The 13,369-nt window shown below is 34.7% G+C and overlaps 1 protein-coding gene across 1 annotated transcript; it reads left to right on the plus strand.

Annotated features, from left to right (window-relative positions):
- Positions 1 to 4,964: 4,964 nt before the first annotated feature.
- LOC149550184 (alpha-humulene synthase-like) lies at positions 4,965 to 7,719 on the plus strand. The gene is made up of 9 exons (XM_089795038.1): positions 4,965 to 5,075; positions 5,165 to 5,355; positions 5,493 to 5,608; positions 5,709 to 5,923; positions 6,018 to 6,109; positions 6,217 to 6,306; positions 6,578 to 6,935; positions 7,076 to 7,327; positions 7,423 to 7,719. The coding sequence occupies exons 1-9, from the start codon at positions 4,965 to 4,967 to the stop codon at positions 7,717 to 7,719; spliced, it is 1,722 nt and encodes a 573-aa protein (XP_089651164.1).
- Positions 7,720 to 13,369: the final 5,650 nt, after the last annotated feature.

Below are 13,369 nucleotides of genomic sequence, written 5' to 3' on the forward strand. Positions count from 1 at the left end.
TGGCTATAGCTCGATTAATGGGCCACTCAATGCATGAAAAGAACATGCTCTCATGGCATGATTTTTTAAATAAAATCTTAAGATCTTTACGAGCGGATTGCGAAGTTTGTTTTAGCAATAAAGGGGAGGTTCCCAAACCTGATTATGAATTAAGTTTAATTCATTTTACTCATTAACACCTTGTTGTCTTTTGAAATAAAATAATTCCATATTCCAAATTTAATTATTGGTCATACATACTAGTTCTACCAATAGATGACACTTTCAACCTTATCCACCATGAGATATTTATTTCAATCTAAAAAGGTTGTTGGATGTTTAAAATTTGTAATACTTGTGTTGGGCATAACAATTTATTTAGTTACACAAAGGCTCATTGTTTCTCTTCTATCCATTAATTTATTTTGATTCTGCTCCTCCTCTAAGTATTTGATTCATAGATCTTGCAACGAATGATAATGTAGACTTACAAACCACATGATAGAGTGCAATTAGTTATCCTTTTTAACTCTTCACGTGAACATAGATAATATAATCAACTTTAAAAGATAAGGTATCCTTTTTATTTGCGTCTCCATTCTTAATATTCTCAGCAATTGTTGAGGTATCACGTTGAAAATAATTTGTATCCCTATGAATGATTGTGAATACATTTCAAAACTGTTCCCAACAACCTTCCCTCGCATATGGTGTGGCCCATAAAAATGAGTGTGATGTTTCTACTATGGTTCCCTCCAGTATCTCTTCTTGGTGATGAAACCAAATATTGGCATCAACATAAGAGTGATGGCATGTTCAAAAAAAATTATATGTTGCTCATTATACTCTTGGATGGTATGCAAAAGTACATCTTGATCTTGTTGTTCGATGTGATGAATCTTCTTCTCAACGAAAGTGGATGTTTTCTCTACCTCCTTCAAATATGGAAATGGCTCATTTATTTTGGCTAGGAGAACATCACCTGAAGGAACCAATGGCAGGCATCCTAAACATGTTTAGAGTGATTCTATACCCTGTGGAGCCTCGTATTGCATGATCAAAAGAAATTGCGTATACCATGCTCTCTTCTAGTATTTAGGGATACTTGGGATGATACATCCACATGATATTGGGTGCCATTTAATTGAACACCTTATCTTATTCACCTATGGATGTAATGTAGGTTTAGGTGTGAATAAGATAATTACCTAGCTAGCTCACTATTGAGTCATGTTCACATACTTATTTGTGTCCTAGGAATACCTCTAAAAGCATTAGGTCTAATGTGATCTTATATTATCTTAACTTTGCATTCCCTTCTTAATTCCTTGATCATTTAATCGTTGCCATGTTAGTTGTCTCGTGCCATAGGAGTGAAACACACGTGTCATCATATTTTCTAATCATACCTCTTGACCTTTCGTGTGTAGATGCAAGCAAACATATTCACATTTAGTGTGATGTAATGTCCAATATCAATCTAATCCATCGTTAAAAGAATCATTTTGAATTTTAAGGTGATCCTAGAGGATTGAGCTCATAAATGAATCCAACACCATTGACTTTCTCAGGGCCTCTATTAGTTTTCTACAAAAATTTGGAGAAATTAGTATGAATGCCATAAAAAAAAATCAGAAAAAGTTTTTTTCTGGTGACCACAAAAGTACAACACTGCGCCAACTGATGCAATCAGAAGTCTAAGCTTAATAAGTGCTGAAAATTTCTTACGTAAATATTGATATGAAAATCTTGCAAGCTAGTGACCCATATTTGATGCCTCACATTATGTGTCCCACAGTACATATCCTAATCAAGTTCTGTGTCAATAGGATAACCTAGTCAAAATTTATGACCCTACAAAGTCCCTTCATCACAATTCTACTAAATGTTTTCCGCGCCAAGTCGGAACTTTTGTTTATTGCCCGAGTTTCTCTTATTGCAATGTTTAGGGATATTTCTCAACATGTTGGATATCTTCATCCCCTATTATTCCAAACACGAATATGTCATCCAGATAGACCAAAATAAGCGGCAGAGAAAGGTCGAAAAATGTCATTCTTTGTCCTCAAGGAAGTGGTAGAGACAGTAGTCAACCCAAAAGGTATTACTATCCATTCAAATAGTTCATCCTTGGTTTTAAGAGTAATTACCTAGACATCTAAATGCTATGTGTATGACCGACCCTGTCTCTTTGCATTGAATCGTTGGTAATAGAGAAGGTCCATTTTGAGATATAAAATGCATACACTATGTTTTGTAGTAATGAGAGACTATTTTGAGATATTAAATGCCTACACCATGTTTTATAGTAATGAGAGAAGTAATTAATGTAGGACATTCCCTAGCTCCCTAGCACTTTCATTATCCAATTTCATAAAATATTGCATTGCCTAGACTTTTAGATGCAACGATGCTTTACATGTGTGGTTGTCCCAAAAAATGCATCACGCACATCTAATAGTGACACATTATAGGTCTCCTCATCGTTGAATGGTTTGTGGAAATTTAAGATAACCTCTATTTAGAAGACGGAGTGTGCAAGAAAGAAACATGGGAGATTTTTATGACGACAGTATAAATAGATTCTTGAAAAATATTAAGGGAAGTGGCAAGGATGTGTCCAAAAAAGTTAATCAATAGCTAGAAAGATGGAAGAGGCAATCTGCGGAGTTAGAACAAAGCTTTCGAGAAAACCTATTGCACAAGTCATTCTGATTAAATGTGAAATTCGGAGGTTCCCTCAAATCAATCAAAAATGGGCTTACCCATTTTAAATCTTTCTTTTCCTAGAGATTGAGAACCCAAATGCTAGGGTTGAAAACATGGAAACAACAAGAAATTGCCTAAATGCTAGGCTTGAAAACATTGAACCTTTCTTTTCCTACAGATCGAGAACCTAAGTTTTGCTAGGGTTGAAAACATGGAAACTTTAGATTAACATGTATTATAATAAAAATTTATGGCCAGTCTCCTCACATTTCATGTAATTGTGGATTTGTTTTCTCTACTAGTGAATGTGGCATGATAATCAATACTTTGCTAAATGAAAATGATGAATTAGATGTATTGACTTCATATTATAAATTAAAAGATTATAACTAAGTTTGAAATCAAAGTTTCTAGAAAAGGTGCTATTTTAAATGGCCAAATCATCCAAAGTGGAGAAATCTGGTCAAAGAAAATTGTCAAGCTTCAAAAAACTCTAATATTTATTTGATGCACATGTGTCAACATCCAACAGACCACAACAATTGAGTGGTCTAGATATCTTAAATGTGATTAAAACTACAATTTCCACATACTATATTTAATTATAATTCTATGTTCACGGTGTAGTTTGTAATATCGAGAAATGTGAGAAGACTCAGAAGCAAAATCTGTACTCAATCATTCTTCTATTACATCTGTCACTCAATTCTGACTCTATTGGCTCCAACGCTACTCTGCATTTCTAAGACAAGGACAGTGTGGGATGGGGGGACATGTTTCAAAGATTATGAATGTTTTTGCCAATTTTAGAGAGAGATTACAAAATATATAGGGAAATTTTAAATGTTCGAGAGAAAACATGGATAAAGAATATATATACATATATGACGTGATTTCACCTTAGTTGTCACGGTCTCTTATTTCCTTGTCTATATAAGGAGGCACATCTACACTATACTCATTCATCATCTATTGTAATAAGCTATTATTACATCATTAACGAGAATATAGTTTGTTCTTATCCTTTTTGTCTCTCTTTCTTTTGTACTGTTCAATAACCTCTAAATATTCGATTGTTGTCGAGGGACAAATATTACATGGTATCAAAGCCCTTGGATTGCCACTACATAGTCACCTTAGAGAGATCTTCGTACATTGTTGATTGGCATTCTTGTTGATCTCAGGACTGTTGATTTGAACGATTTTCCTGTGCAAAAATCAAAGCCTTACGCTATATTTAGAAGGCTCTTCTGAGGATTCTTCGCCATAAATTCATGCATATCAAGAAAAAGTTGAATCTAGAGCTTCTAAATTCCCCACAACCATGGGTCGTGTGGAGGCAAGTCACTAGGTATTTTTCTTACTTAGCATTTAATTCCATTTTTGTTTTCCTCTTTTTTGAGTTTTTTAATTTTAACAAAACCAAAAAAAGTTAATTAAATAGGGTAGAGAGTTGTCTTTTTTATTTCAATTCTTTTTAAAAATATTATATTTCGATACTTGTACCTTTTAGTTGACATGTGCTTGTCATGGGATTTCATATTTTAATTGAATTGTTTTAACTATATTTATTAAATAAATTCATAATCAAGAGTTTGTTTATTATTATTTTTCTTATTCAGATTACAAATGAAACAAACAATCTACATTTTATAACATATCTCAGTAGTTGCAAATTTAATCGATCAACAAACACGTGGTATAAACGAAATTATAAGTTTGACAACAAATACTTGGTATAAACGAAATTATGAGTTTGACATTACGTAGTTTATTAAAACCATAACCAAATGAAACAATTATAATTATAATAATAATGAACTCGTGATCAGTCAAATATTCTATCATCAAATCTGTTATTTTTAATATATTGGCTGTCCACAACGAGCATGTTGAAAAGCTAGACAAAATATTTTAATTTTTGAAGGCATTCGTAATGTTGAGTATGATTTCCAATGCATATGCACGTGAGCAATCAGATGGAGTGGCATTTGGAAAGCCAAAAGCATTTCATATTTCCCACGCCTCTCAGGGAAACTTCGACCACCTCCTTGACCTGTGAGGAATACATATATATTTGTGTATTATTTTAATCATTAGCATTGTTAGACACAAGAGAAACACGAGGCTGAAAATTCAAGGCTGGGACTTGGCAGTGGCAGTATAAATAGCAGCGATCGGAAGCAGTAAACATTGAGCATTAAGCATTCAGCATTCAGCATTCAGCTTGTAAAAATCTGTCCAGTTTTGGATATTGGATATTCTGATTAGAGAGCATGTGTAATTTGAAGGGAGAGCAGAGTTCGGTGGAAACAGTTCCAGAAAAATCATTAAATCTGTGGGATGATGAGTTTGTGCAATCTATGGAAACACCATACTATCTATGGGTATAATGATCTCCGTTTCATTAATTCCTACATATTATTCTTCTTCTCCACGCATAATACTCATTGATACTCGTTGATATATTTTTCAGGCATCTGAATACCGTGAGCGTGTTGACACACTGGTTAAACAAGTCAAAATCTTGTTCAAAGAGACGCAGATCAGTGGAGGTGGAGACGGCGATCTAATCCATCGCCTTCAAATGGTCGATGCATTGCAATGTCTGGGAATAGATCGATATTTTCAGGCTGAAATAAAAGCGGCTCTTGATTTCGTTTACGGGTCTGTACTTCAAATCATATTCCCTCTTACAAGCATTAACGTTAGAAAGTGTGTTAAAATCCTCTCTTGTTAAATTTAGATTTGGTTTGTTAAAACTAAAATACCAAGTGTTAAAATTGTGTATTAAATGGATGCAGCTGTTGGGATGCAAGTGCCGGGATAGGATTAGGCTGCGAAAGCGCTACAAAGGATTTGAATGCCACGGCTTTGGGACTCAGAGTGCTTCGACTCTTTCGTTATGATGTGTCCGCAGGTACCCATATGAATAATTCGTAATTCGTGATTCTTTTATGGATCTAGTAACCTATAAGCCAATTTCAAATCACTAATTATTGATTGTGCATTGAAAAAAGACGTATTCGACAACTTCGAGGACAATAAAGGGCACTTCATTTCCCGTGGTGATGAGCAACACATGATCACAAGTATGATCAACCTCTTAAGAGCTTCAAGCATGTCATTTCTTGGAGAGGCGGTCATGGAAGACGCTAAAGTCTTCAGCTCTGCTTATCTTAGACAATTATTAGACAAATCTCAAGATATAGAGCACGACAGTTTTCTGAAAGAGGTAATGAATTTGTCGATTGTTTTTCAAGCCATGAAGCTACACAAACTTTATGCTTTATACTGATTACAATTTCGGCTCCTCTTCGATTATGTAGGCTGAATACGCCCTCCAATATCAATGGCCTTCCACTTTCTCTCGATGGGAGGCACGAAGTTATATAGAGATATATGAATTGGATGTTTCCAGGTAAGAGCTGCTGCGCAATGTTATCATACAAATTACTTTTTCCGGGTTACAAATATCATAATTCTAATTTTTTAAATTTTTTACTTATACATTTCTCTATTTTTCAGGTTGAAGGACAAAATCGTTTTAGACTTGGCCAAATTGGATTTCAATATATTGCAATATATATACAAAATGGAAACGAAGAAACTTTCCAGGTAATTATTAGATAACAGCATTATATTTCCTACGGTTTAACAGAAACCATATCTCCTACAAAATCCACGCCATAACAATCTACATCCCAGTTTGTACCATACTTTGTCGTGTCACTTGTTAAGTCAATTAGTGGTCTTCATATTAGACCTTCCAACCATATGAGGCGCTATTAATCATCTCACTTTTTCAAATTGGGATGGTCGTTTGTGTTTTGATTCCAATTCAACTGGAAATTAAAGTACAAATTAATTTGATTATTTTTCATTGCAGTTGGTGGCAAAATTCTGGAGTCTCGAAATTGATTGCAGTGAGGGAGCGCTCAATTGAATATTATCTGTTGGCAGTTAGTGCTGTTGATAACGCAGAGTTTGGTAGCAGCAGAATAGCTTTGGCCAAAGCAGCAACTCTCGTCTCTCTGTTAGATGATCTTTTCGATGATTACTTGACACTTGAGCAAGTTGAACTCGTTACCAAGGCTATCGTTCAAGGTTGGAACATTTCCATCATACAAAGTATTCCAGACAATTACAAGAGAATTGTGGCATTTATTTTCAAAACATTACGTGAATTGACAAGTGAGGCAACTCAAATCCAAGGACGTGACATGATGCAGTTCATTACAAAAGCGGTATGCATACTTGCCCTAAATAAGTTCTAGTTGAAATTATAATCTTATCTTAATTCATACGTTATGTAGAAATGGGGTAGTATTACAAGAAAGAAACATTTATTTTTATTTCCGTATTTAATATGAATATTTTGTTTCAGTGGGCCGAATACGCTGAAGCTAGTTTAAAGACGGCGCAATGGAAAGAAGGTCAATATGTTCCAAACTATAATGAGTACATAAAGGTTGCCTCGACGACCGGAGCAAGTGGACTATTATCATTGCACCCCATCCTCCTAGCAGTTCCTGGTTTGGAAGATGATGATATCGAGAAAATATTTCTCAATAAATCAAGATTCTATGAGCTCGTATGGTTGACCGGGCGCTTAGTTGATGATGTTCATGACTTTGAGGTTTGTCTGCTTACATCTTAATTTGAAAATTAAATGCACGCGTACAACTTTCAAATCGTGATTACAATATTAACTTTTTCTATATGCTTATGAAGGACGACAAGCTCCATGGACAAACAGCGTCGGCAATTTCTTCATATATGAAGGATCATCCTGAATGTTCAGAAGAAGAGGCATTAGCTCATATCAATAGCCTTTATTTCCAACTTCTTACAGAACTAACAGGGGAATATTTAAATCCCAACAAAGTGTTACCCAAACGGGATGATTTTTACTTCAATCTCGGGAGAGGAGTTCAAAGCTTTTACGTATTTGGAGATGGATTTTCATACCATGATATGGGAGTCAAGCAACGAGTGTTCAAAGTCCTTTTTGATCTAGTTAAAGTTTAGAAAAGATTAGTGACACCATCATCTGGATGCCAAAGTATAAATTTATTGTACAGCTGTCCAAGTTGTTGATCTTAATCTATTAAGATTTTGTGCTCTCGTTGTGGGGGCCCAAATTCGGTTCCCCATAAGTACATCTTAGCTGGGATTTGTCTTCCATGGCTTCCTTCTATTGTCGGGGTGCTTTCTAAATAAAAGCGGATTTCGTTGAAGAGTTCACTCTCGGGTTTATTCTAATGTGTTTTTATCATAATTCATATTCAGTTGGGGGAAACAAATTCTATATTTCTACTCCGTTTTTCCAATATTCTCTCGGCACGACACTTTATCAGTGTTTTAAACTCAGAGTGGCATGGAATACCACTTTTAACAAAATGTTGAAATCGATATCCGATGAAAGTATTTTATAATTGCCACTATATTTCAAGTACCAAAATCTATCTGATGCTGGAGAAGTTTACATAAAACATATTACCACGTTAGTAATTTATGTCATAAATTACAATATGTATGGTTATGAATCCAATCATGCAATACACCTTTTTGAATGCATTCCACGCGTGAACTTTATTCTTTTTCTATGAATGTCTACCTTTCACAGTCGGTCACAAGTTGCACTAAAATAATATATTTCTTAAAACCCTTCTTTGAGATTGGCTAAGTCATAAGTCACAATATGTATGGTTATGAATTTAATCATGCAATACACCTTTCTAAATGCATTCCACGTGTGAACTTTATTTTTTCTACGAACGTCTACTTTTAAAAGATGGTCACAAGTTGCCCTAAAATAATGCATTTCTTAAAACCCTTCTTTGAGATTGGCTAAGTCAATTTCCGGGTTACATATATCATAATTTGATATCGAGAAAATATTTCTCAATAAATCAAGATTCTATGAGCTCTTATGGTTGACCGGCCGCTTAGTTGATGATGTTCATGACTTTCAGGTCTGTCTTCTTACATTTTAATTTGAAAATCAAATACATATAACTTTTAAATCGTGAGTACAATATTAACCTTTTCTTATATGCTTATGAAGGATGACAAGCTCCATGGACAAACAGCGTCCGCAATTTCTTCATATATGAAGGATCATCCTGAATGTTCAGAAGAAGATGCACTAGCTCATATCAATAGCCTTTATTTTCGACTTCTTACTGAATTAACAGGAGAATATTTATATCCCAGCAAAGTGTTACCCAAACGGGATGATTTTTACTTCAATCCTGGGAGAGGAGTTCAAAGCTTTTGCGTATATGTAGATGGCTTTTCATAACATGATACGGGAGTCAAGCAACGAGTGTTCAAAGTTCTTTTTGATCTAGTTAAAGTTTAGAAAAGATTAGTGACACCGTCATCTGGATGCCAAACTATAAATTTATGGTACAGCTGTCCAACTTGTTGATCTTAATCTATTAAGATTTTGTGTTCTCATTGTGGAGGCCCAAATTGGATTCCCCATAAGTACATCTTAGCTGGGATTTATCTTCCATGGCTTCCTTCTATTGGCGGGGTGCTTTCTAAATAAAAGCGGATTTCATTGAAGAGTTGACTATCGAGTTTATTCTAATTTGTTTTTATCAAAAATCATATTCAGTTGGGGGGAAAAATCTATATTTCTACTCCCTTTTTCCAGTATTCTCACGGCACGACACTTTATCATTGTTTTAAACTCAGAGTGGCATGGAATACCACTTTTAACAAAATGTTGAAATCGATATCTGATGACAGTATTGTTTAATTGTCACTATATTTCAAGTACCAAATCCATCTCGTGCTGGAGAAGCTTACATGAAACATATTAGCACGTTAATAATTCATGCCATAAATTACAATGTGTATGGTTATGAATAATCATACAATACACCTTTTTGAATGCATTCGACACGTGAACTTTATTTTTTCTATGAATGTCTACTTTTTACAGTTGGTCACAAGTTGCACTAAAATAATATATTTCTTAAAACCCTTCTTTGAGATTGGCTAAGTTAATATCCATATTGCTTGAACAAGGGAGAATTTTACGTCTATGCACCTTCACCGTTCACCTCTATCATGTTGAATAGCTGAATATTCTCCACGGTTCAAGAAATGACTTTTGTCACCGTATTGGTGCATATAGATCCTCTCTATTCTTTATTACCATAAGTTTTGAATCAATAGCGTCCAACACTATTTGTTCTTAATTAAAGTAAAGCTCTAGATTAACAACGTTATCTTGAGCATGATTTAAAATTAAGATAAATTTATACATTAGCAATGTTTTCTTCACCAACTCTGAGGTGAGATTAATGTTGATGATTGCTACGTGGGGTTGGTTGATCATTCAAAACAAGGCTAAGTTTCAAATTTAATGTTGATAACAACTCTTGCATGAAAATGCATGGAAAGTCCCCTCTATCTAGAATGTGGAGCAAACAAGAAAGGATGATGTGACATGGGAAATTTTATGAACACGGTGTAAACCGCTTCTCGGAAGGCAAGGACGTGTCAAAATAATTTAGCAATAGCTGGAAAAAAGGAAGAGCCAATCTGGGGAGTTCAAACGAAGGTCTCGAGGAACTTATTGCACAAGTTCTTGGGATTAGAGGTGAAATTAGGAAGCTCCCTCGACTCCATCAAAAAATAGCTTACCAATATTAAATCTTTCTTTTCCCAACGATCGAGAACCCAAATGTTAAGGTTGAAAACATGGAAATGACAGATGATTATCTAGGTTGTGCAAGAAGCAAGGAACGAATCAAAATACTTAAGGGTGAGAGAGAGAATTTGATCACAATTAATAGAGGCATGGTGCATAATGCATTGTGGAGGTGGTTCTTCTATCAAGAAACATCGAGAAAAGAAGAAAAGAAAAGGCATTGTTAGGACAAATGAAGGAAGGACTTGGGGAAAGGCTATCGAAAGCCTTCTCTGATGGGATCAAGAGCTAAAGGACCTGGTAGATGACGGGGCTATACCTCTTAAAGCGCCCTTGTTTTTTCTCTTGATTGTGTCTTTTCTTATTTGGTATTTTTGCTTTTCTGTAACTAGTGATGTTTATACTTTTTTTTAATGTAAATTCTCTATGAGCTTTTTGATGCTCCATGGGATTGACCTCCGACCCCTATTGCTTTTTTTGAAGGATGGTTTTTTGGATTTGCAAGTTTAACGGTTTTGGGACCCTTTTGCAATTCACTTAAGCAAAAATAATGCCTCCTTGAACGAGATCTCAAATTGGATAATGGTCATCTCAATGTGCTATATTCTATCCTGAAATTATAGATGATCTATAACAGCTTAGGAGATTTTAATGTCACAATAGAATGTGGCTCCAAGATTTCATTCTATGACAAGCATAAGTAAAATATTTTGAATTCGGGCTACTTCACTCTCCACTCTATTTTCTGCAACACATGAGGCCAACAACATACTCTATCTTTCCCAGATGATGTAATGAGGCTTGACCCAAGTCGAAAACAAAACATAAAATGGATTCTTTTCTCGTCTATATGAACACTTCAATCTGAATCTATTAGGAAGACCAGATAAATTGAGGACTTCTAACCATAGTGGATGTTATATGTTGACTTGTTCTCGGAATGTGTAACAAAACATCTTTTTGAGGCATGTTAGGTCGCAAAATTGCACTTGAGTCAAGCTCTTAAATAGATCACAGGGTTGATTCATACTTCAAAATTATAACTTAGATCTCTCAATGGACTCTAGGAAATTTGTGTTTAAATTTACCAAAACTGGTAACTGCTATAATGATGTTGATACTGACTAACATATGTGAGTCAAGATCAGACAGTTGTAATTGAAGGAGAAAGCATGAACGTAATTATTAGATTGATAAATCGGCTAAAACTAAACATTCCATTATATTAAAAAGTACAATATTTGATCCACTTTATACTACAATCAGGTATGAGTAAGCAATTTCCAAAATAAGGGCAACTACATAGAATGTAGGCATGCAACTCCCAGCAGCTAAAAGTATAAATAAAAGAAAAACAAAGTGCATGGGAAATGCCAAGTACATTGTGAGTCAAATATTTCTTAACAATATTGGAGATATGTATATGGAGCAATAAAGCCAATCTCTAAAAGAGCAAGTGCTGAAATTGAAGTATTTGAAGAGACTTTGAATTTGACTAAATGGAAAAAGAAGTGTGCCATGGGGGGGAAAATTACATGTTAAAAAAAAAATTGGGAGGATAATCAAGTGTGCTTGGGGAGTGTAAAGTGAAGTATTTCTTCAAACTATTGCTGAATTATGTCGTACAATAATCATGTCCATCATAATCTTATACAAAAGATCGTAATAGTCTTTTACTTTAGCCGTGAAAAGTGAACTGGGAAAGTCAAAATGAGTCAATAACATGGTCTTGCATTAACTAAGTATGGCATCACCATCTGGTATGGTAATAAGTTATATTTTACAATAAAATTGACATAAAACTGAGGTGTGGAGCCTCTGAAATAAGGGGGAATTTGTTTATTCTTGGGTTTCGTGTGGGTTCAATCAGATGCTTTGTTCCATGCGCTCGATAAGATTTTCTCTAGCATAGCTACAATAAGAGAATTGACACAATTAATTGACATCATACACGTCGCCCCCTGAACGTTTGCCACTGGCTCTAGCTCGATTAATGGGCCGTTCAATGCATGAAAAGAGCATGCTCTCATGGCACGATTTTTTAAATAAAATCTTAAGATCTTTACAACCGGATTGGGAAGTTTGTATTAGCAATAAATGGGAGGTTCCAAAAACCTGATTATGAATTAAGTTCATTTAATTATAGTCATTAATACCTTGTTGTCTTTCGAAATAAAATAATTCCAAATTCCAAATTTAATTATTGGTCATACATACTAGTTCTACCAATAGATGACACTTTCAACCTTCTCCACCATGAGATATTTATTTCAATAAAAAAAGGTTGTTGGACGCTTAAAATTTGTAATACTGGTGTTGAGCATTGCAATTTCTTTAGTTACACAAGGGCTCATTGTTTCTCTTCTATCCATTAATGAATTTTTTTTCTGCTCCTCCTCTGAGTATTTGGTTCATAGTTCTTGCAACAAATGATAATGTAGACTTACAAACCACATGATAGAGTGCAATTAGTTATCCTTTTTAACTCTTCACGTGAACATAGATAATATAATCAACTTTAAAAGATAAGGTATCCTTTGTATTTGCATCTACATGCTTAATATTCTCAGCAATTGTTGACGTATCACGTTGAAAATAATTTGTATCCCTGTGAATGATTGTGAATAAATTTAAAAACCGTTCCCAACAACCTTCCCTCGCATATGTTGTGGCCTAGAAAATCGAGTGTGATGTCTCTACAATGGTTCCCTCCAGTATCTCGTCTTGGTGATGAAGCCAAATATTGGCATCAATCTAAGAGTGATGGCATGTTTGAAATTCTTTTTATGTTGCTCATTATGCTCTTGGATGGTATGCAAAAGTACATGTTGAGCTCGTTACAGAATTAACAGAATTAACAGGAGAATATTTAAATCCCACCAAAGTGTTGCCCAAACAGGATGATTTTTACTTAAATCTTGGGAGACGAGTTCAAAGCTTTTACGTATTTGGAGATGGCTTTTCATACCATGATACGTGAGTCAAGAAACGAGTGTTCAAAGTTCTTTT

Source organism: Cupressus sempervirens, chromosome 7, assembly GCF_028749045.1.
Source record: "Cupressus sempervirens isolate cs-2001-9-10 chromosome 7, ASM2874904v1, whole genome shotgun sequence".
In the NCBI taxonomy this organism is placed as follows: domain Eukaryota; kingdom Viridiplantae; phylum Streptophyta; class Pinopsida; order Cupressales; family Cupressaceae; genus Cupressus; species Cupressus sempervirens.

Coding starts and splice junctions, on each gene's coding strand:
- LOC149550184 (XM_089795038.1), top strand. CDS start 4,965: ATGTGTAATTTGAAGGGAGAGCAGAGTTCGGTGGAAACAGTTCCAGAA. Junction 5,356..5,492: donor GCTCTTGATTTCGTTTACGG/GTCTGTACTTCA, acceptor AAATGGATGCAG/CTGTTGGGATGCAAGTGCCG. Junction 5,924..6,017: donor ACGACAGTTTTCTGAAAGAG/GTAATGAATTTG, acceptor TCGATTATGTAG/GCTGAATACGCCCTCCAATA.